Source organism: Gadus macrocephalus, chromosome 13, assembly GCF_031168955.1.
Source record: "Gadus macrocephalus chromosome 13, ASM3116895v1".
NCBI lineage: Eukaryota > Metazoa > Chordata > Actinopteri > Gadiformes > Gadidae > Gadus > Gadus macrocephalus.
In genome coordinates this window covers 13,080,750-13,101,393 of record NC_082394.1, presented here as the reverse complement: position 1 = coordinate 13,101,393, position 20,644 = coordinate 13,080,750, and the positions used below count along the sequence as shown (strand labels likewise).

Sequence of the window (20,644 nt, the reverse complement as noted above, 5' to 3'; positions counted from 1 at the left end):
CAATTATTGTGACCATGGCAACTATCTTGGAATATGGCCCGCGGCCACAGTCACCATTACCAGGTCATTGCCTTGCTGCCTATCTGCCGTATTCTTCACAAAAACACGCACGCACGCACGCACGCACGCACACACACACACACACACACACACACACACACACACACACACACACACACACACACACACACACACACACACACACACACACACACACACACACATTACGATAACCATGGCAACCAATTTGAAGCAATTTTAGTAATGATATGAATTAAATGGCAACCTAAATTATGGCAGCCAAGCAAAAGCCCGAAGACCCCGTTTGAAGTGGCAGCAAAGAAAGATAGAATAGTGTGAGTGTGCTTGACAGTGGACAGCAAAGAAATATATTTTCAAAATTTGTATTTCCATTTGTTAAGACTCTACCATTGTTTCTATAGTAAAAAGGTCAATACAGTCTACTTGCTAAAATAGGACGCACACACACGTGCACGCACAAGTAGCCGCACACACACACACGCACGCACACACACACACACGCACACCCACATACACATGCACACACAAACGAATGCCGGACGCATGTGCACACACACACACACACACAGTGACACACACACACACACACACACACACACACACACACACACACACACACACACACACACACACACACACACACACACACACTCACTCATACAGAATGAATGCCTGAGCATAAATGGCAGCTGGCAAAACAGGCCAAGCCAAGCGTGAGAATCAACATGAATTCCCTCTCTCTCCACTGGAGCTGGATGCTGCGATGCCTGTGCCCAACATGCACGTCCCCAGACACCCACCACCTCCACACAGCCCAGCGGAGGGGAGGCTTCAGGGGGGTGAGGGGGTGGGGGGGGGCAGGGAGCTGCCACGGCATGGGGGCGGGCACATCATTTAACTGGGAGTGTGGAGCAGCAGAAAGGGATCCCAGATGATCCATAGAGAGGAGCGCTGTATGGGACGTAATGACGGGGGAAGGAGATGCTATCTGAAGGAGTTCCCTTAGAGCTGTCAGCGAGGAACGTTCTAGAAAGGTCTGGATAGCTCTGTCGAAGCCCCCTTTTCCGTTTTCTTTATGATTAATGTTCAAATTATATAAAATCAACTAAAACATGATAAACCCCTATTAAAATTTTTTTTCGGTTTGAATGCATTATAAATAATGTGTGCAGCCAAAATAAATCTTTATGTATAGGGAAAAATAAACTGCATGTCCAACAAATTATGACTAAATCAATATCATCCTATGATGATACTGCCATTTAACCGAGGGGCAGTACCAGACACACCGTACAGTTGACCTTGCCAAGGATCCACTATGGGTTTGATGAATGTCGAACAGACAGAGAGTCATGGTGGATACACCCTGGTTTAGCGCAGTCTCCTCTGTATGTGAGCCAGGGCACAGCGGCCCACCGTCCAACCGGCACTGTGCCATTTACACAGGGACAGGGTTATCACCGGCACCGGGCGCCCCCTCTTTGGTCTGACCTCCCCCCACAGATTGTCCTTTGCTATAATTGCAACAGCAGGTGGATACACTGTAAACCATTAGGCTCTCGATCTGACACCAAGAAGTGTGAGGACTCTGACTCTATCTTGCGGGGGAAATGGAATCCATCTGAATTCAAAAGAGTCAAGGGGAAGAAAGGCTCGCTGAGTTTGGTGAAACCCCTTTTGTAGAACTCCCAACTCCACCGCATCCATCTCATCTTTCTCCAGATTAACAGCTGCTGTTCAACGTGCTTCGAGGGGGCATTCAGCATAGTGCTGGGTCCTTCCTCCACTCAAAAAGTACCAGCTGAGTGAGATGCCATAAAGTGAGAGTGGGGGTCCAAGAGATACCAAGAGAGAGAAATGGAGAGAGAGAGACAGAGAGAGAGAGAGAGAGAGAGAGAGAGAGAGAGAGAGTGGAGAGAGAGAGAGAGAGAGAGAGAGAGAGGAGAGAGAGAGAGAGAGAGAGGGAGAGAGAGAGAGAGAGAGAGAGGGAGAGAGAGAGAGAGAGAGATGAGAGAGAGAGAGCAGAGAGAGAGAGAGAGGAGAGAGAGAGAGAGAGATGGATAGAAGGACATGGAGAAAGAGAGAGGGGTTGCTATAATAATGTTCCCTCCCCATTCAAGTCTTCAATGAATTGCAGCTGTGGTGGTGGCAGATAAAAGTGGAGCCTTTTCTCACTGGTGATTATCTCCAATCAGTGGCCCTGGCCGAGGTATGATTACAACAACAGGAGGAGAGCAGAGGAGACAGGAAGAGTGGGGGGGGGGCAGGGGTAGAGAACAGGAGCGGAGCGAGCAGGCGGAGAGGAGACAGAGGGGTAGATAGAGGAGGAGAAGAGGGGGCCGGAAGAGGAGCGGAGAGGGCGTGAGGTGGAGAGGAGAGGAGCGAGGAGATTGGAAGGAGGAGAGCCAGGAGGAGTGGATGAGGACCGGATATAGGAGGAGAGTAGGAAAGGAGACAGGGGGAGAGGGGAAGGACAGAGGAGGAGCGATACAATGAAAAGGGAGAAGCAGGATGAGTCTGAAACCAGAGGGGGATGGAAGGACTGTAACCGATTGAAATAGGGGAAGAATTCAACTAGGGTGGCTACGGGGAGAAGGTCCTGCAAAGGTAACGGAGCAGAGAGTGGTGGGAAGAGGAGGCTGAGGAAAGGATATCAGAGGAGAGGAGATGAGTGTGATGAAAAGCGACACGCAGAGAGTTGAGATGAAAGGCGAGGAGACGAGGAAAGGAAGGATGCATGGTTGTAGAAAGGTCTGAGGAACGAAATCAAGAAAGAAGTTATCTCTGCATTCATATTAGTCAAGTCAAAGTAGTTATAATCAAAGTTACTGAAGGAGGGGTCAAACTAACAGCAGGTGCAAGGATATAGACCTGAACATATACATGTACGGACACATATGGTTTCACCAAAGCTGGTTTCACCAGCTTTGCCTAATATGAAGCATCCTTCTCTGTGATTTCCCACCTCCAATAGTGAGACAGGAGAATATTTTTTTCCCCTTCAGATCGCCAAAAAGATTTTACGGTAGAAGTGGGGAAATTCTGGGGTACCCTTGGTATTTTTACACGGGTTCCGGGAAAGCATGCGATGTAAATAGCAGGGAGATAAGGACAGAATTAGAGCGCGAGGGACTGGGGGGGCAGAGCTGGGCTAAAGGCAGGGATGGCATTATTGTCTTTTTATCTCCGCCAAACAGCGCGCTGCAATAGAGATCCTATCTGCAGCAGCAGCAGGCAACACACATTTCAGATCAGGCGGGAACTGTGATAAGCTATGTTGAAGATTGAATTAAGGGGAGGCGGTTCGACCTGGAAGTGACACTGAAAACACCATGGGACACCAGGAAGACGAATGCATGTGTATAAATGTGTTTGAAATAGCCCCTGGTCACATTGTCAATGTTGCTTTAGATCCACAAAGGTTGGTTTGTTGTGTTCTAGCTAATATAACGTATAACGGCATTTCTGTGTACAGATTTTTGGAACACTAGATAATTCAAATTCATGTCGATTTAATTCCTATTTGCACTTCTTATGAAAAATACTAATCAAATGAGCAACTTTCTTCCTTTCTGTGGGACATGTTGTATTAGCTTGACTTAAGCTAACATTGTTCCTTTTAGAAAGAGCTTACCTGACCTTTCCATGCTGCCAGACGAGGGGTGTGTGTGTGTGTGTGTGTGTGTGTGTGTGTGTGTGTGTGTGTGTGTGTGTGTGTGTGTGTGTGTGTGTGTGTGTGTGTGTGTGTGTGTGTGTGTGTGTGTGTGTGTGTGTGTGTGTGTGTGTGTGTGTGTGTGTGTGTGTGTGTACCATCCACCACCACTACCACTGGTGCCACATACACACACAGACAGACAGGCACACACACACACACACACACACACACACACACACACACACAAAAACACACACGCACACAAACACACCCACACAAAAACACTTGCACAGGCAGCTGTACATCTCCCTTGCCCCCCTGAAGCGGAGCTTGTGTTTCCCCAACGCCTTGCTTAAATAGTACCAGAGTGAGATCAGAAAGCAATCAGTAGTGAATTGTAGACACACAGGGAGGGAGGGTGGGGGGGGGGGGGTGTAGAGCCCCAGGGCTCGTGTTGAGAGAGGGAGTAGGAGGGCAGGAGACAGTGACAGGCAGAGAGAAAGGCAAAGAGAGCTGGCCAGGATGAGAGAGAGAGAGAGAGAGAGAGAGAGAGAGAGAGAGAGAGAGAGAGAGAGAGAGAGAGAGAGAGAGAGAGAGAGAGAGAGAGAGAGAGAGAAGAGAAAGAGGCAGAGACACAGTAACACAGCAAGAAAACGAGAAAATGACGGCGTGATTTTGAGCGAGTGTGTGAGAGACACAAAGACAAAGAGACCGAAGGGATGGAGAGCAAAAGGAGAGGCAGTTAAAGAGAGAGGCGGGGAGGAGAGAGGGAGGGTTGTGGTGCTGCTGCTGCTGCTGCTGCTGCTGCTGCTGCTGCTGCTGCTGCTGCTGCTGCTGCTGCTGCTTGTGCACCAGAGTAAGGCAGAGGGGGGCGGGTGCCCACCAGGCCATGGTGGGCCGCCAGTCAACGCGTTGCTCTGTCCTCACCCGGTGTTTAAGCATGGCCAGGCAGACAATAGAGAGCCGGCCTGCTCTGTGTGAAAGACACCCAGGACATCAGAGGGGTTTAACGGAGAGAGCGGCATTGATCAAATGCATTTACGCTCGTAACGGCCTCTTCCGGGGGATTGTGTTGACCCTGTGAGTCCGTGTAGAGAGCGGGTCGTGGGCATGGTGTTGCAGAATGATTAAAAATCACACAAATGCAGAAGGATGAGAACAACAACAGCACCGCTGTCCCCGCGTTATTACTCTGCAGTCTCGCACCTTAGCTTAAAAAATCAATACCTACATCTTTTGTTGTTATAGGTGTGTGTGTTTGTGTTGTGTGTGTGTGTGTGTGTGTGTGTGTGTGTGTGTGTGTGTGTGTGTGTGTGTGTGTGTGTGTGTGTGTGTGTGTGTGTGTGTGTGTGTGTGTGTGTGTGTGTGTGTGTGACTGGTGGCTCAGCTCATGATAAGTGCTGGATTTTTTTTCCCACTCTTGATTGGACCACTGACAATAGCAGTTAATGACAGCACAGTGTGAGTGGTGTGTGTGTGTGTGTGTGTGTGTGTGTGTGTGTGTGTGTGTGTGTGTGTGTGTGTGTGTGTGTGTGTGTGTGTGTGTGTGTGTGTGTGTGTGTGTGTGTGTATGTGTGTGTGTGTGTGTGTGTGTGTGTGTGTGTGTGTGTGTGTGTGTGTGTGTGTGTGTGTGTGTGTGTCTGCATGCGTGCGTGTGCGTGCGTGTGTGGGTTGGTGGGTCGATGGGCTATTTTCAGAAGGTATACATGTGATTTTGTGTTATTATTCCAAAACCCATACAGCCAAGCAACAAGCACTCTCCATTTAAGCAGCCAGGTTCAATTAAATCAAAGAGGTCTGAAGGCAACATCGGAACATCAGAGGGACGGAACAAAAAGCTTTCAACGGCTTGTAAATGTAACCAATTTGCAGACGGGGTGTGCATTTCAATGAACGGTTCAGAATAGGAGGAGCGGAAATGGAGGTTGTGTTGTGAGGGAAGAAAACAAACACAGGGACCCTGGTAGGCTATAAAACGTCGCTCATGCTAATTTAAGACGGGGATGTCCCGCGTTTCCATAGTTGTTTGTTTCATCTCGTCTTTTGATCTACAGCCAACGCAATCTTGATAAACATGAGGAAAAAAAAAGAAACGTCATCGGTCAGTTGTTTGAAAATTAACCATTGGCAACGGGACCCAAACTGTAAAATAAAATCGAAAATGGTTTGATGTAAATTGTGTTATATGGGTTTTCATGCTCATGTGGAGATTCAAATAATGGTGATTGTGTGTGAACTATACAATTGATTGGGTCAGACACTTTCACTCCACTCATAAGCCAATCGTTTTGTTGTGTTATTGTTTGTGGGATTTACTTCTTTATCTGAATCAAATTAAATACAGAAAGTTGAAAAACAAGTCAATCAAATGTTTCAAAAATAAACATTTTATACAGTCTTATGTTAATAGAAGCAGTCACATCCTCTATAGTCTTGGGAGCAGTGGACGGGGCAGTCTGCTTTGAAGAGTGCAGAGTGCCTGCTCGTCCCATTGAGGCTTACATGTGTATGTTTGCTTGTCTCCCTTGGAGAGCAGATAACATGGCTGCTATTCTCAGAGCTTGAAACTTTAATGAGAACACAATTATTACAAGTCGTTTCACCAGGGACTGAGAGCGAGGGTTATTGACTCTGCTCTAGGTGACAAGACCACACACACACACACACACACACACACACACACACACACACACACACACACACACGCACACGCACACACTACAAACACTCTATGAATACAATTTCCCAGTAGATTAGGTGGGATAACAATTGACGTTTTGCCATCACCAATAGCTCAGTCCTGCGGCGGATATGTTCTTCAAAACACTAAAAATAACCTCTACATCCCTGAGTAATATAACGAGCCATTTAACCTAGCCTTTTCTATTTGTTACCCCAGTGGCGGGAATCTGCGTTATATCTACCACCTACATCACTGAATTGAACATGTAAAAACTAATCGTTATTCCGGCCATGTAAAAGTCCTCGCTAACGGCGACCAATGCTACAATGCTGTGTGTGTGTGTGTGTGTGTGTGTGTGTGTGTGTGTGTGTGTGTGTGTGTGTGTGTGTGTGTGTGTGTGTGTGTGTGTGTGTGTGTGTGTGTGTGTGTGTGTGTGTGTGTGTGTGTGTGTGTGTGTGTGTGTGTGTGTGTGTGTGTGTGTGTGTGTGTAAAACAAATCGACGCCGTTGCTTTTCTGTGCCAGGCCAGCCGCAGGCCGCGCGAATCCCCCCGGACCCGCGCGCGTTATTGTGCTCAAGGAGAGAGGGGCTAAAAGGCAATTACAATGTTAATGTGTCGCAGCAGGAGAGAGAAAACCCGGCCCGGGCCGAGGAGGAGGACGTCAGAGGTGATGGAGAGAGTCGAGTCAACGCGGGTTAACAGCAAGCGGCGTCTGGGGAGCGTTTGCCTGTAACACACACATCGCTGTGTGTTTGAGACGCGCTACAGAAAGACCACTTACTCGGAGGAGAAAAACTCGGGAAAAAAAACATACGACCAAAAAACCCAACGATAGAGCAGGCTAATTGAAATCACGAGGGGGGCTGAAGCAAAAACACATTAAGAAGCCATTAGCGATGAATACAAGTCACGGTGACTTTCCAACCAGCTTAAAATAAGGTTTATTTTTTTGTTGTTGGCTAAAATAAAATAAACATCTGAAATTCTTTATGAATGGAGCTTTTCCTTCGCGGAGAAAGACCTCGAGGAGCCGATACGAGCCTCTTCCGCAGTCCTCCCGGGAGCCCATAATAAGCCATTAAACCGGGGCATTAGGAGTAATGAAAAGGCTCTTAGTCGTTTACCGTGGGCCCACCTGGATGTCTCTGTGCGCGCGGCCGCTCTGATTGCCTGACGGATGGGGGACAATTTGTTTGGGGGAGGGGGGGTAAAAATAACAATCGTATAATATGTAGGCCACATATGAATTCGAATATGCTCATTGAAACTACTGCGTTAGATAAGCTCTGCAAACGATAACAGTCTTATCTACAATAATAATTTATCATCCGGACCCCTGGTGGCCCTCAAAGAACGGCGGTGGGGCCCCTGCCCAAGGTGCTGAAACCTCCCAGCTGAATGGACTCCAACATGATTTTTTTGTTGTTGCTTTATTCCATATTTTTTTCGATACAAACTTGAAATGGCTTTTTGGCAGGGGAAAGCTAATCGGCCCGATAATGCGGAGGCAGCTACTCGGGATTGTAATGGTAATTTTAATGGACTCGGAGGTGGTGTGATTAGCCTGATGTGAGTTCATTGCTCCCCTCCGCGGTCCCCGGGGACCGGAAGGCCCTTTTCAGGTCCCCTTATTAATAGACGGTGGTTAGGTGTTATTTTCTGCCTGGCTTGTTGGCAAAAAGACACAAAGGCAGGATCTGTCAAGGGTTAAATGAAAGACACATTGGCTCAAGGATTGTAGCAGTATGCTGCCACAAATAAAATTATATTAAATCAAGTAGGCCTTAGCGATGAGGCAGAAAGAAATGATAAAACATGAAATGTATGAACAAAATATCCAGCGCAAACACATGTGTGCGCGTGCGTGCGTGCGTGCGTGCGTGCGTGCGTGTGTGTGTGTGTGTGTGTGTGTGTGCGTGCTTGTCCGTGTGTGCGTGTCTATGTATGTGTGTGTCCGTGCGACCATGGCTATCTGTGGGTGTGCGTTGTTTTTCCGGGGAGGCGATCATGAGAACAGTCCATCATCTATCGCTAATTAATCATTGTGTGGCTCGTGCAGGATTGACACGAAGCCGCAGAACCTTGTGCCAGCTCAGCCAAGTGTGTAATGTGAAAAGGGAGCTAGCAGACTGAGAGGGCCGCGGGTAATAATGCGAGGGGGGAGGGAGGGGTGGGGGGGGGATTGGGGAGACAGCACATTGGGGGGGGGTGCGGGGGGAAGGCAGGAGTATTTCACCATAATGGCCGTTTTCACTTGGCTCTCGAGCCTAAAAATAAAAACCTGCACGGTGCTCGCAGGTGGATACATAGTGGGTGTCTTTTGTTTGACGCGGTGGTTGCTGAGCACACAGAGATGCAAACCGAACACAGATTAAACCCTGATGGTCAATCGCCCACTTTCTTTTGTCAATGGACGAGACGGTGTCTGGACCGGGGACCCGGGATCCTCCCGGGGACGTGGAGGGTCTAGTCTTAGTTTGGCTTTAAAGATAAGTGATGCCCTCTGCAACAAAGAGAAGCAGAAGGCATGGCGGATTCCACCTCGGAAATACGAGGGCAAAACATATATCCAGGATTCTCCAAATTTAAAAAAGAGAGCGTTTGACCGTTCAGATAGGCTATTTGTAATATATTCATGATGGTCACTTGTATTAAGTTATAATTCAATTTAGGAAATACTTCATAAATGCAGACACGTATTAACAATTCAACACAATTATTATGTCCCCCCCTCCCCTTAGTATCCTTTTTTTGTTTGTTTGTTTTTTTTGGTTGTTATTATTATTCTAATACGTTTTATTTCGGTGCTTTTCTTTACAGTAAACCCAGAGTTTGCCGTAGATCCAGTCCTTGTAACCCCCCTCCCTCCCCCGCCCCACTGGCCGCGGTGTCACGGCGGCTCTTTTCATCTTGCGACGCGCACACACACACTCTACCAGACAGTCCTGCGCGGATCAGAGGAGGGCTGCGGCGCGCTGATAACAGCCTCTGTGATTAACCCTTTCATCCTTGTTGGGGGTGTGGGGGTGAGGTGGAGCTAGCATTTTCCTTTTCACGATGAAAAAAAAAAGATCCCACATTGTGAGCAAGCGAGATCGAGTTTGGCATGGCGCGTTTCACACAAGCCACAACCACCCCTAAAACAAAGCCGATTAGATGCGAGAGATTCCTGTTATGGGCCTCGTATGGATGCCTGCTTCCCCTTCATGGTCTCCGAAGAGCGGTCGTGCCTGTTCCTTGAGTGTAAAATAAAAAAGGAGGCCTATACATTTCCCCCGCATTCATTGTAAAAGGAATGACACGTAATTTACAGTGAACAACGTTTAATTGGCGCTGAATTTCAGCATAGAACGCATAGCCAACTAAACAATGAAAATAAATCAAATGGGTATATTAATGTTCATAGGTCTAGTCTACGCTTTTATTGCGATCTAGTAAACAAAAAAAAGCCTACAAAGTATTACAATTAAACGCGAAATTATTATAAGGAAAAAAAGACACATTTTACAACAGCTGAGGAGAACGCGTTATACGGTTCAATTTGTGAGGTCACTATTTCTGCCTTGTAGGCCCCACATCCCTGTATCACTGTATCATTGCCTCTTCAGACGCTTTGTCACGCTCTAGTGATGAACTTTGTACTCCTGCCCCGGGACACGTTCATGGGACGCAAATAGAAAGGGACGGAAGAATGTCATCCAGCCGACTCCAGGAAAACACCCCAGTCACCATGGTTCGTTTTCAACCCACGATTACAGCCGGTTATCTTGCTATATCTCCCACGGCCTTAACTTCAAATTTAATTTAGCAAGCACGATGAAAATAGAGGGCCTTAAAAGCCTGATTTAAAAAAATTATTGTAAAGTAGGCCTAAAGCCACTGTAACAACGATCTGCTTCACCGAAATCATTTGATAGGATTTATTTTTCAATCAATAAATCAATGCAACGGAAAGTAAGCCTACAATAAAAAAATGAACCCAAATCAACGAAATTGTCCCTGCTTCCCATCGAACTGCGCAAAAAACAGAGAGTTACCGTCGGCTGCGGTCAATCAAAACACCGAATGAATGGCTTATTAATTAACCCGTTAAATACAGCGTAATAATTCAATGAAAGATCCCCCTTCTGAAAACAAGAAGTACAGAGTATTATATTAATATTGATCGCGAATCGCTCTTAGGTTCCACCTTACAATGAACAAGCAGAAAAAACGCGTATTTTCCATATAAACTATTAATAAACAGAGCGCACTTCTAAAACTCGTTCCGTATAATCCCGACAGTAAAAGTGAGATGGGTGCTACCATGAGTTCCACGTCCTTTGGGTCGCTATGAAAAAAACGAAAAAAAAACTTATTTCAAATAAGAAAGTGATGGAATTGTCTGTGGGGTTATATATGCACACGGTCCAACGGAGTTGAAGGGGCTTCTTCCATTTCCGCCCCCCTTTTATACACCCAAAGTTATGCAAGAATCGAGGCCACTGGAATGCCATTGGACGTCTGGGTAAAATATTATAGATTATAGAACAGGGAGGGCATGGGGTAACCGCAAGCACCTCCCCTAGAAATGCAGCAAATCTCTCCCGTTTGCTTCTGGTGAGGGTGGACGCGCGCACAGGGGGTCCGGGGACGTGCATGTTGAAGCAGAGAGCGTGCATTGGCGGGCTGATGGTGACACGTGCCTCATCTCTGCCACCCCCCTCCGGCTTCACCGCAACGCATTGACATCAGTAGCGGCAACAGTCAACCCAACTTTGGGACCGCCGTCGAAATCGTGCAGCCCTGAAAAGAAAAAGATATTATACCCAAACATCGCCGACCCCTGGATTGCGTAAAAGCTGTTGCGCGTCCGTTTGGAGCCCTAAACCCCGCGCGCCGAATCTCGGGCGTATTCGTCGTATCAGCGCGCGCAGGAGCAAGATGCACAGACGGAGAGCAGGCGTCTGAAGGTGACATGTACCTGGGGATGATCCAGAGCAGCAGGCGTACCTTGAGCAAGAAGTGGAGATAGCAACTCGATCTCGGTCCTCGTTTGAAGATCACAGCGTTTGAAATCCTACTCCGTGACTTTATCCAAGAGTTTGAAATTGGGAAAAAATAACGAATCCTATCTTAAACGACCGCTCAGAAAATACTAATTAGGAGAAACCGATTTGCATAGTCAAAAGCAAAAATGGCTACGTTAATAAGAAGCAAGCTTTCTAATAAGCTGTCCAATGCCGCTACCTCGGTCTCCAACAAATCCCAGGCGAAGGTGAGCGGGATGTTCGCCAGGATGGGCTTCCAAGCCGCCACGGACGAGGAGGGTTTGGGCTTCGCCGCCTGCGATGACCTGGATTATGACCATAGACAGGGGATGCAAATGGACATTTTAACAAACGATGAGGCAGGAGCCGGAGCAGGGAGCGGACCGACAGGCACAGGGGAGGGGGGTTTGGATGGTGACAGCCACTACCAGAGAGATGGAACCGGTCTGCCGCCCTCAGGCTCCAAAGACGCAAGTCTGGCAGAAGAAGATAAACCAAAAATTACCGCATGGGAGGCCGGCTGGAACGTGACAAATGCCATCCAGGTAAAAATCTAGGTTGAGGAATGTGTTACAAGGCCCACAGTCTATCTATTGTATCGTGAAACCCGTTGCCTGGCATGAAATGCGCTTGAAAACACCCTTCATGGGGACGAATGCGTGGCGCAGTGTCAATTTAATCATTTTGATGACTAAACCCAGTAGTCGGTGTTATCTTTGATCCTCTGTCTTTGTGTGCTTTCTGTAAAATGATGTCAATCATTAGGCAAAACCTAATCGGTATCATCCACCTCGTCAGGGAGAAAACGCAAAATATGCATTGACGAGACTGCGGAATTTTACGCACACGATTTCAACGAGAGAAGTGAACGACTGATAAATCCATGATTTACTTGTATACTGAGTAATATGTTACCTGAAGAAACCATACCAAATAATCAAGAAATATATGTATTTGAATTATTATAAAGTTACTTTCAATTCAATTGCGCGCGTCCATTACGCATCGAACTTGCGCAGGTATTATAGGTCGAAGTGAAAACAAAAACATATTTTATAGAAATTGAATATTGAAGGAATCCGATTTTCGTGTTTCTGTAAGTGGCATATAGACTTAAAGCCCTTGTTGCTGGGGCGGTCGTGGCCAAAGCCACGACACAGTCAGCCAGCTATACGTCACACTGTGTCTCCTCTTCCTCTTGATGACGAAAGAGGCGGGGGGTGAGGGAGAGAGGGGAGGGGCGGGGGGGGCGATGCTCAAAGCGAATCGGAAAGCCCACAATGAAAACCGTTGTCACCAGTCGTTCACCGCATGTGTCAAGAGAGATTTAGGTTAAGAGTGTCGAGGTGAAATAATTTATTCAATACCCCCCATAACATGGCCCGTTTGTGTTTTGCCTTCGCAGGGGATGTTTGTGCTTGGCTTACCCTATGCCATCCTGCACGGAGGATATCTCGGACTATTTCTTATCATTTTCGCCGCCGTGGTGTGCTGCTACACAGGCAAAATCCTCATCGCCTGCCTGTACGAAGAGAACGAGGATGGGCAGCTGGTACGTGTCAGGGACTCGTACGTGGACATTGCCAACGCCTGCTGCGCGCCCAGATTCCCTTCTTTGGGCGGTCACATCGTGAATGTAGCCCAGATCATAGAGCTTGTGATGACCTGCATCCTCTACGTGGTGGTCAGCGGTAACCTCATGGAGAACAGCTTCCCCACCATGCCCGTCTCCCAGAAGTCCTGGGCCATCATCGCGACCGTGGCCCTTCTTCCCTGCGCCTTTCTCAAGAATCTGAAGGCCGTCTCCAAGTTCAGCCTGCTGTGCACGATGGCCCACTTCGTTATCAACGTCCTGGTGATCGCCTACTGCCTCTCCAGGGCCAGGGACTGGGCGTGGGACAAAGTCAAGTTTTACATCGACGTCAAGAAGTTCCCCATCTCCATCGGCATCATCGTGTTCAGCTACACCTCTCAGATTTTCCTGCCTTCTCTCGAGGGGAACATGAACAAGCCCAGCGAGTTCCACTGCATGATGAACTGGACCCATATCGCCGCCTGCATCCTCAAGGGCCTGTTCGCCCTGGTGGCCTACCTGACCTGGGCGGACGCGACCAAGGAGGTCATCACAGACAACCTGCCGTCCACCATCCGAGCCGTCGTCAATCTTTTCCTAGTAGCCAAAGCCTTGCTGTCCTATCCATTGCCGTTTTTCGCAGCCGTAGAGGTTTTGGAAAAAAGCTTTTTCGGCGACGGAGGACGGGCGTTTCCAGATTGCTATGGGGCCGATGGACGCCTGAAGTCTTGGGGTCTCACTCTTCGATGCACCCTGGTTGTTTTTACGTTGCTGATGGCCATTTATGTCCCACACTTCGCTCTCCTCATGGGGCTCACTGGAAGTCTCACGGGCGCTGGGCTGTGCTTTCTACTGCCCAGCCTCTTCCACCTCAAGCTTTTATGGAGAAAGCTCTTGTGGCACCACGTGTTCTTCGATGTCGCCATCTTTGTAATAGGGGGTATATGCAGTATATCTGGTTTCATTCATTCGATGGAGGGCCTCATAGAAGCGTACAAGTACAACATAGAAGAGTAGATTCAAAGTTAAACCATCGCTGAGAATTAGATGTCAATTGCAGATCCCCATTTTAGTGCAAAACACACGACTTCCTATTCAAGTGCAGCCCCTGCTTACTATACGCGTTCAACACATATTTGTGCGATGCATAGTCGTGCATCGATTTACGCACACACAAACACGCAAACACTCTATCTCTATCTCTCTCTCTCACTCAAACACACACGCACACACACACACACACACATGAAGGTGCATGAGCGTGCACACAGACGCGCCCATGCTCACACAGTGAGGAATAGATAGGTATACGGTGACTGAGCGAGTGATTCATTCCCCACACACTATATGGATAACATGATGTATTGATATGCGAACAACGCTACATATAAATATTTTCCAGTGGAGTGAAGGTTTACAGTATTGAACAAATCAAACTTGCAAAATGGTCCATATGTATTTTCATCGCTCTTGTGGTGGTCCCACACTTGAGAATACACATCATTCGACGTTTAAGGTTGTGATTGAGGACACAAATTTGACATATTGTGATTAAATGGCTAATAAGAAGCGTTTATTAAAAAAATGCCACTTTCTTGTTTTTGGTGTTTTGCAGTATTCCAACATGCCACCCGTTTTGAGTCATTGATACGCTTCTGGAATTGGCTAATACGATTTTATTGCAATAACTAACAGTTATTGTTCTAACAGTCAGGCTGTTATAACAATGAATGAATAGGAAAAGAATGATGACAGCAAATAATACGTGACATGTGGAAATTGGACCTCTCTCAAAATATTGGACCTAGATACCCCGACGTTTTGCAGCAGCTATACAAACTATGCATTGAATGTATGATATTCAGACACAAATATGATCAATTTGGGAGGAGAAAAAATAACTTCCCAGAAATGTTTCTTTACATTGACGCTCAAACAACGTTGGAATTGAGCCTATATGTCCTACAGAAAGGCCTATGTCCTACAGTGAGGCCTAGAGCCTACAGTGAGGCCTAGAGCCTACAGTGAGGTTTATGTCCTACAGTGAGGCCTAGAGCCTAGAGAGAGCTCTAGAGCCTAGAGTAAGGCCTATAGCCTACAGAGAGGCCTGGAGTATATAAGAAAAGCCTGGTTTGACATGTTGACATTTTGGAAGACGATAATACGAGTTAACACGTATACTGTGTTGAACTGATTAGATAACAATAGTCCACTCCAGGAGGGGGGGCAAAAATTTAAATCCTTTAATCTAGGCCATTTCTCAAATGTTTTTCTTTGTGAATTTGAAATGTATATTCCGAGAATAGATTGATTGATTCTTTGTTCGAAATTCTGTCGTTTGGAGCTAAAATATTAAGAGATCAAAAATTAAGAAAATGTGCATAAAGACATTGTTCACTCTGTGCGATCCAATGGGTCATGTGGAAATGTTATAAAAACCGTATGTGTAGTGTTACTGTGGTTTCAAAAAGATGGAATGTATATCTCAAAATCGTTATCATATATCGTGAAAATGAATATTAAAGAATAAATAAGTGAAATTATATTGTAAAATTGTGAGTGGTTTTATGTATTAAAAATGAAAGTGTGGGTATCATGTATTTTTTCTCTTTAATAAAATGCAAAGATGGATAATTTGAATCCTTAGACATTTGTGGGCCTTGCCCAACGTAGCCAAGCATGATTTCATAATTAGGAATTAGGACTACCCAGCCGAAATAAATGTTTTCGAATAGCGCCCTTTATTTTATAGGCCTAACTGAGGGGCCTATAAGACGGCCTACGATTGAAGCACTGCTTTAGTGGGGCCTCTTTGGTTTAAGGCTGCTTTAAAAAGGCGGAGTAGACCTACTGAAATCGCGGGAATTTAAATTACACGTAGGCCTACCTGTTCATCCACTCCGTTGCTTATGACCATTTGTGTAGAAATGCTTGGGGACTGAATATACTCTCCTCTGCACCACGTTATTTTGGACGAATCACGCGTTCGCTCGTTTATCTGTAACGGTCTCGTTGGATTAAAAAGCGCAGCACAAATGTTTGGTAGAAAAGAAAATATAGCGACAGTGGGTAGCACAAAAAATTCAAATAGGGATAATGTCTTGCAACTATCAATGTAGGAAAGCAGTTACGCCAAAGGATAGGCTTTTAAAGGACCTCTTGGCGTTTGCGCCACACTTCCCGCGTTACAACATTGCTGACCGTGTAAAACAAATTCAAATAAAAAACGATAATGTATTAAATTAACATTTATTTAATACACGTGTAATAATATTGTTTAATACGTCTTTTATAAATCCCAGCAGATGGGTGACACTCGAGCACCCTCTAGTGCTCCGTTCAGCGAAACGCTAGACATGCAGAAAGGGACTCATTGCAAACCATTAGTGCCTCAATTACCACGGTAAATATTCAATGACAATCATTCAACTTATATTAAGACAAAACATTACTTAAGCGAAGTATTTGTCTTTTATAATTTTTATTGTAATATTCAAGTAGTGGTGAGAGTCGCCAATAAAAGTCATAATTACATAATTACAAACAAAGGATCAATATGACATCAAGCAAGCCATCAGCGTCTGGCACAAAGAAGTGATCCACAGTGCACACAAGCAGCTCAGACAGCTGCACAGTTCCCAAAGCGAGAAAGTAAGACGACCACATCACGACAAACAAACAAACATTCATTTCTCCGGCTCCGGGCTGGCCGATAGGGACGTGGGTTTTTTGGTGGACTTCTCCACCACCCAGGGGTGGCACAGCACGCCCTGGATGGGCAGTCGGTGCAGGGGGTTGTGCTTCAGCAGCCTGCCAATCAAGTCCTTCGCATCTGCACAGATATTGGCCACGGCCGGGTACGTATATTCCACCTATAGGCAAAAGGGAAAAATAACTATCCTTTAGATGAGAGTTCTCCTCGTACAATGTTATTATCTTTATTTCACTAGCTCAACAGTTTATTGGGACCCTAATCAGGAGAATTCAGGCTTGATTAAAGTCCTTTCCGATCAGCCCTTGTTGATTTAGCGTTGCCGTTTGATGACATGCTGTAGTCCAGGCGTGCGACCCCTTACCCTGCAGATCTTGCGGTAAGTTTCCTCGTGACTCTTTGTCTCAAAGGGGGGCTTGCCAACCAAGAACTCGTAGCAGAGGACCCCCAGACTCCACAGGTCCACCTTCTCGTCGTGGGTCCTACCCTCGATCATCTCCGGGGGCAGGTAGTCCAGCGTGCCGCACAGCGTGGATCTCCTGGAGCAGCAAAGAGAGGTATCGGAGTTACGAATGTTCAAAGGTTATGAACGGCTCGGCTCACAGGTTGAGGCCAGATAATATTAACGCTATACATTAGCGTCCTGCCTGATTTGCATCATTATTGGGATTGGACAAATGCATTACCTTGAGGAAGGCGTGTGCACAGACCACCCAAAGTCCGCAATCTTCAGCTCGCCATTGGCTCCAAGTAGGAGGTTCTCAGGTTTGATGTCTCTATGGATCACCTTCTTGGAGTGGCAGTAGTTCAGAGCATCTGCAAGCTCCATTATGTACTAATGGCATTAAAAAAAAAAAATAAAATAAACGACAGACGTTATGGTTATGGACATTATGGTTTTGGCCTTCTCAAAGTAGGGGGAGATGACACAAGTACATCAAAAAGGTTCCCATTCATTTCAGCTTTTCAGTAAGGTTGCTCAACTTGTAAACATTTTTGGGATGCACACGTCAGGCCCTTGTGGTGGACGCAAGGAGGGTCCGCGAGGCCGTAATGGGTCCGTAAACCCCCTTGCATTACGTCGACGTCCAACCATAACTATGCCTTAATAGAGACACTAATGAACTCTGAGGTTGAGGTGTACAGTGACGGCCGGGAAGACTCACAGTGGCACTGCGCTCCTCGTTGAAGCTGCCACAGCGCTGCAGCTCGCCGTAAAGCTCTCCCTTGGGTGCAAACTCCAGGATGAGGTAAACGCGAGACGCATCGTGGAAGTAACCGTAGAGGCGCAGTATGTTGGGGTGCCTTTGGAAGACGAGGACAGAATGTCAGTAGCATTTCAGCATTGGGGACGCAAGTGTCTTTAGCATGTTGCTCAAAAGGCTTTAACAACATGAGAAATTGGATTCCATTATGGCAATAAATGAGAAAACTTATTTTCATTTATGAAAAGCTCTGAAGCTGGAGAGATTTAATAACATTTCAATAGGAACCAATCACCGCAATCAAAAAGTGTGCAGTAATAAGTAGATGCCACCATGGAGAAAACTGCAGCCTTTGTCATTCTAAATATGCCACGCTCTAGGTGGCAATAGGATGGCAGGGGAAGTGGGGAATCTACATGTCTCTTATCAGAGACATTGTGACATTTGTGTGATTTATTGTCAGTTTCTCACTATCAGGACAGATGCGTTTTCTACCTGAGGTGAGACTGGATTTCCACTTCACGCCTGAGCTGGTGCGCCACCCCCGCCATCTCCAGCTGCTTCTTGAAGAGCACTTTCAGGGCCAGGATGAACATGGTCTGACGTTCCCGGGCCAGGTAGACATTGCCAAATTTACCCTTCCCCAAGGGACGGCCGATGTCAAAGTTCTCCAGGCTCCATCGCGCTCTTTTGGAGCAACATGATACTTAGTTAGATTATATGAAGGCTTGATTACACAGTTACCATATCATTTACATTAGTATGACATTTTCAACCCCAATGGATGCTTCCATGGATTTACATTAGAATAAAAATAAATAATCCGTTTTTGAATGAAAAATAATCATACATTGAATTTCCATTTGAAGATTCCTTCTTGGTTGCCTCGTCTAATGAAGAAAAGAAAACACATCAGTCAGGCATACCAATACACAGAAATAGGAGGGCAAGTGAATGTAATTAGAAGCTTAATTCTATTAATAATGATTACTTTGCGAAGGCTTCTTCTTAGAAGGCTCTGTTGTGTTTTTGGCAGGCTCTGGGTCAACTTTTGTGGCTTTCGGCTTGGCCTGACCAGACTGGAGACTAGGCTTCTGTTGCATTGCAGGGTTAACGTTGGGAGTGACCGGGTTCCTGTTTTGATCAGCTGCATAGCTGGGCTTGACAACAGTGGCGACGTTCGATACGGGCTTCTGCTGGCTCATGGGTCGCTGTATGCGCTGTGGCCCGTTTAACATCCCTAGGACCCTGGGAGTGTGGCTCGCTGGGTTGCCAGACTTCCGAGTGGTTTGAGCCACCGGAACTCTCTTTGGACCCAAGTTACTGGTAGTCAGCTAGAAAAAAGATCATGAGGAATATTTAAAAAAAAATTAAAACAATGTCCGAACAAACCAAATACAGCTCAGTGTGGGGTGTAACAAATGTTCTAGTCAAGTTCATGCTTTAATGTTACCTTGCCTGCAGGCCTTTGCAGTTTCATATCCTTTCCGCTAGCAGCATCCATGGTCTATTCTGTAAAGAAACGATTGGACATTTTATGGAAGACTCCAACTTAAAATTGATAATAATCATCTTGGATTATTCCTGAAATCACACGATTCAGTCTCATAGCAATCGTTACAGAAGAAAAAAAAATCTTCTGTACGGTTGTCATCTGCCTTTCTATTTAAATGCTTAGAGACTATCGATTTCATTCACATTACAAAAACGGTTAAACAATATCGCCTGAATCGCTGAATTATGTCCACCAGCAAGCAATCATCAATAAAAGTAGATGATTTAAGCGAATCACTAAGAACATCTCCAATATAGCAACCTTACTTACCTAAATATGTGTGCACAATTTCCAGATGGAATTCTTGTCAACGCTTTACTTTAAATACCGAAAATAAGCAATTAAAACGAACGAAGCTAAAAGCTTTACCTCGGCAGGCTAGCTTCAGCTAGCCAGTCGAGCTGCATACATAAAATAAATATCAAGGTTGTACAACGATCTACCTGACCGCTCTAACCTCAAATAATGGAACAGGAGGACACAACACCGTAAGACACAAAACTCTGCGTGAATAAAGACTAAAAAGTGGTGTCCTATTTTGGATAAGCCACGAGTTCGGTCACGTCAGGTTTTGACAATGGTTAAAACCCCTTCGTAATATTGCTTGTTGGTTAATTTCAAATGTCGCTCTTTTTAAAACCCTGAACGACTTCAACTCACGTGATTGGCTGAAATGATCGCCATTACTTATGAACCATTGGCTGATTTGGAAGCGGGTTTCTGACGTCATCACCATGTCGTTTTCAGGATAGAACTGTAGATGGCAGTACTGGCCTGACTAAAATTGACAAAATTGTATTGATAAATATTAATCGATGAAATTATAATTTTCATTATTCTATTCTATTTGTGAGCAATACCATCAACTCATATCCACTAAGGAACGTCACAATTGATGAAGTCATTTGATTAAGGAGATTCCTGTACGAATAATTTATATTTACCAAGTGGGAATTATGACATCTCGGTGTATATGGGCCAATCAGTTCTCAAATAAATAAGTAAATAAAATGTATATTAAATGTCAGACACAGTACAGATTTATTTCTAAGTCCCACATGTTAAAAAAAAAAAATGAAAACCACACAAAAAAAACACCAAACGCTTTCAAATTCCCTAGCCACTCGACTGTATACAGGGGTTGCATGTTTAATGTAGGACTTAAACATCTCATTCATTTCCGACATAA

At 45.8% G+C, this 20,644-nt stretch overlaps 2 protein-coding genes across 3 annotated transcripts; one reads left to right on the top strand and one right to left on the bottom strand.

The window, feature by feature from the left end:
• The first annotated feature begins 10,966 nt into the window (after positions 1-10,966).
• slc32a1 (solute carrier family 32 member 1) lies at positions 10,967-15,576 on the top strand. The gene is made up of 2 exons (XM_060069564.1): positions 10,967-11,955; positions 12,816-15,576. Exons 1-2 carry the CDS (start codon positions 11,557-11,559, stop codon positions 13,998-14,000), a joined length of 1,584 nt encoding a protein of 527 aa, XP_059925547.1. The 5' UTR covers positions 10,967-11,556; the 3' UTR covers positions 14,001-15,576.
• Positions 15,577-16,447: 871 nt separating this feature from the next.
• aurka (aurora kinase A) lies at positions 16,448-20,112 on the bottom strand. Of its 2 annotated transcripts, none has more exons than XM_060070007.1 (9): positions 19,726-20,112; positions 19,354-19,412; positions 18,892-19,234; positions 18,751-18,790; positions 18,396-18,587; positions 17,862-18,000; positions 17,382-17,530; positions 17,060-17,234; positions 16,448-16,855 (listed from the first exon to the last, which is right to left on the bottom strand). In XM_060070007.1, exons 2-9 carry the CDS (start codon positions 19,402-19,404, stop codon positions 16,670-16,672), a joined length of 1,275 nt encoding a protein of 424 aa, XP_059925990.1. In that variant the 5' UTR covers positions 19,405-19,412; positions 19,726-20,112; the 3' UTR covers positions 16,448-16,669. The 2 variants fall into 2 exon arrangements, with proteins under 2 accessions (XP_059925990.1, XP_059925991.1); XM_060070008.1 differs by having other exon boundaries at positions 19,354-19,407; positions 19,726-20,083.
• Between the last annotated feature and the right edge of the window lie 532 nt (positions 20,113-20,644).

Bases quoted from the DNA above. Each gene is read 5' to 3' on its own strand.
- slc32a1 (XM_060069564.1), top strand. From the start codon at position 11,557: ATGGCTACGTTAATAAGAAGCAAGCTTTCTAATAAGCTGTCCAATGCC. The intron at 11,956-12,815 runs GTAAAAATCTAG...TTGCCTTCGCAG, and splicing joins ACGTGACAAATGCCATCCAG to GGGATGTTTGTGCTTGGCTT.
- aurka (XM_060070007.1), bottom strand. From the start codon at position 19,404: ATGGATGCTGCTAGCGGAAAGGATATGAAACTGCAAAGGCCTGCAGGC. The intron at 18,001-18,395 runs GTAGAAAACGCA...CGTCTTCCAAAG, and splicing joins GAAATCCAGTCTCACCTCAG to GCACCCCAACATACTGCGCC. The intron at 17,531-17,861 runs GTGAGTCTTCCC...TAATGCCATTAG, and splicing joins ACGAGGAGCGCAGTGCCACT to TACATAATGGAGCTTGCAGA.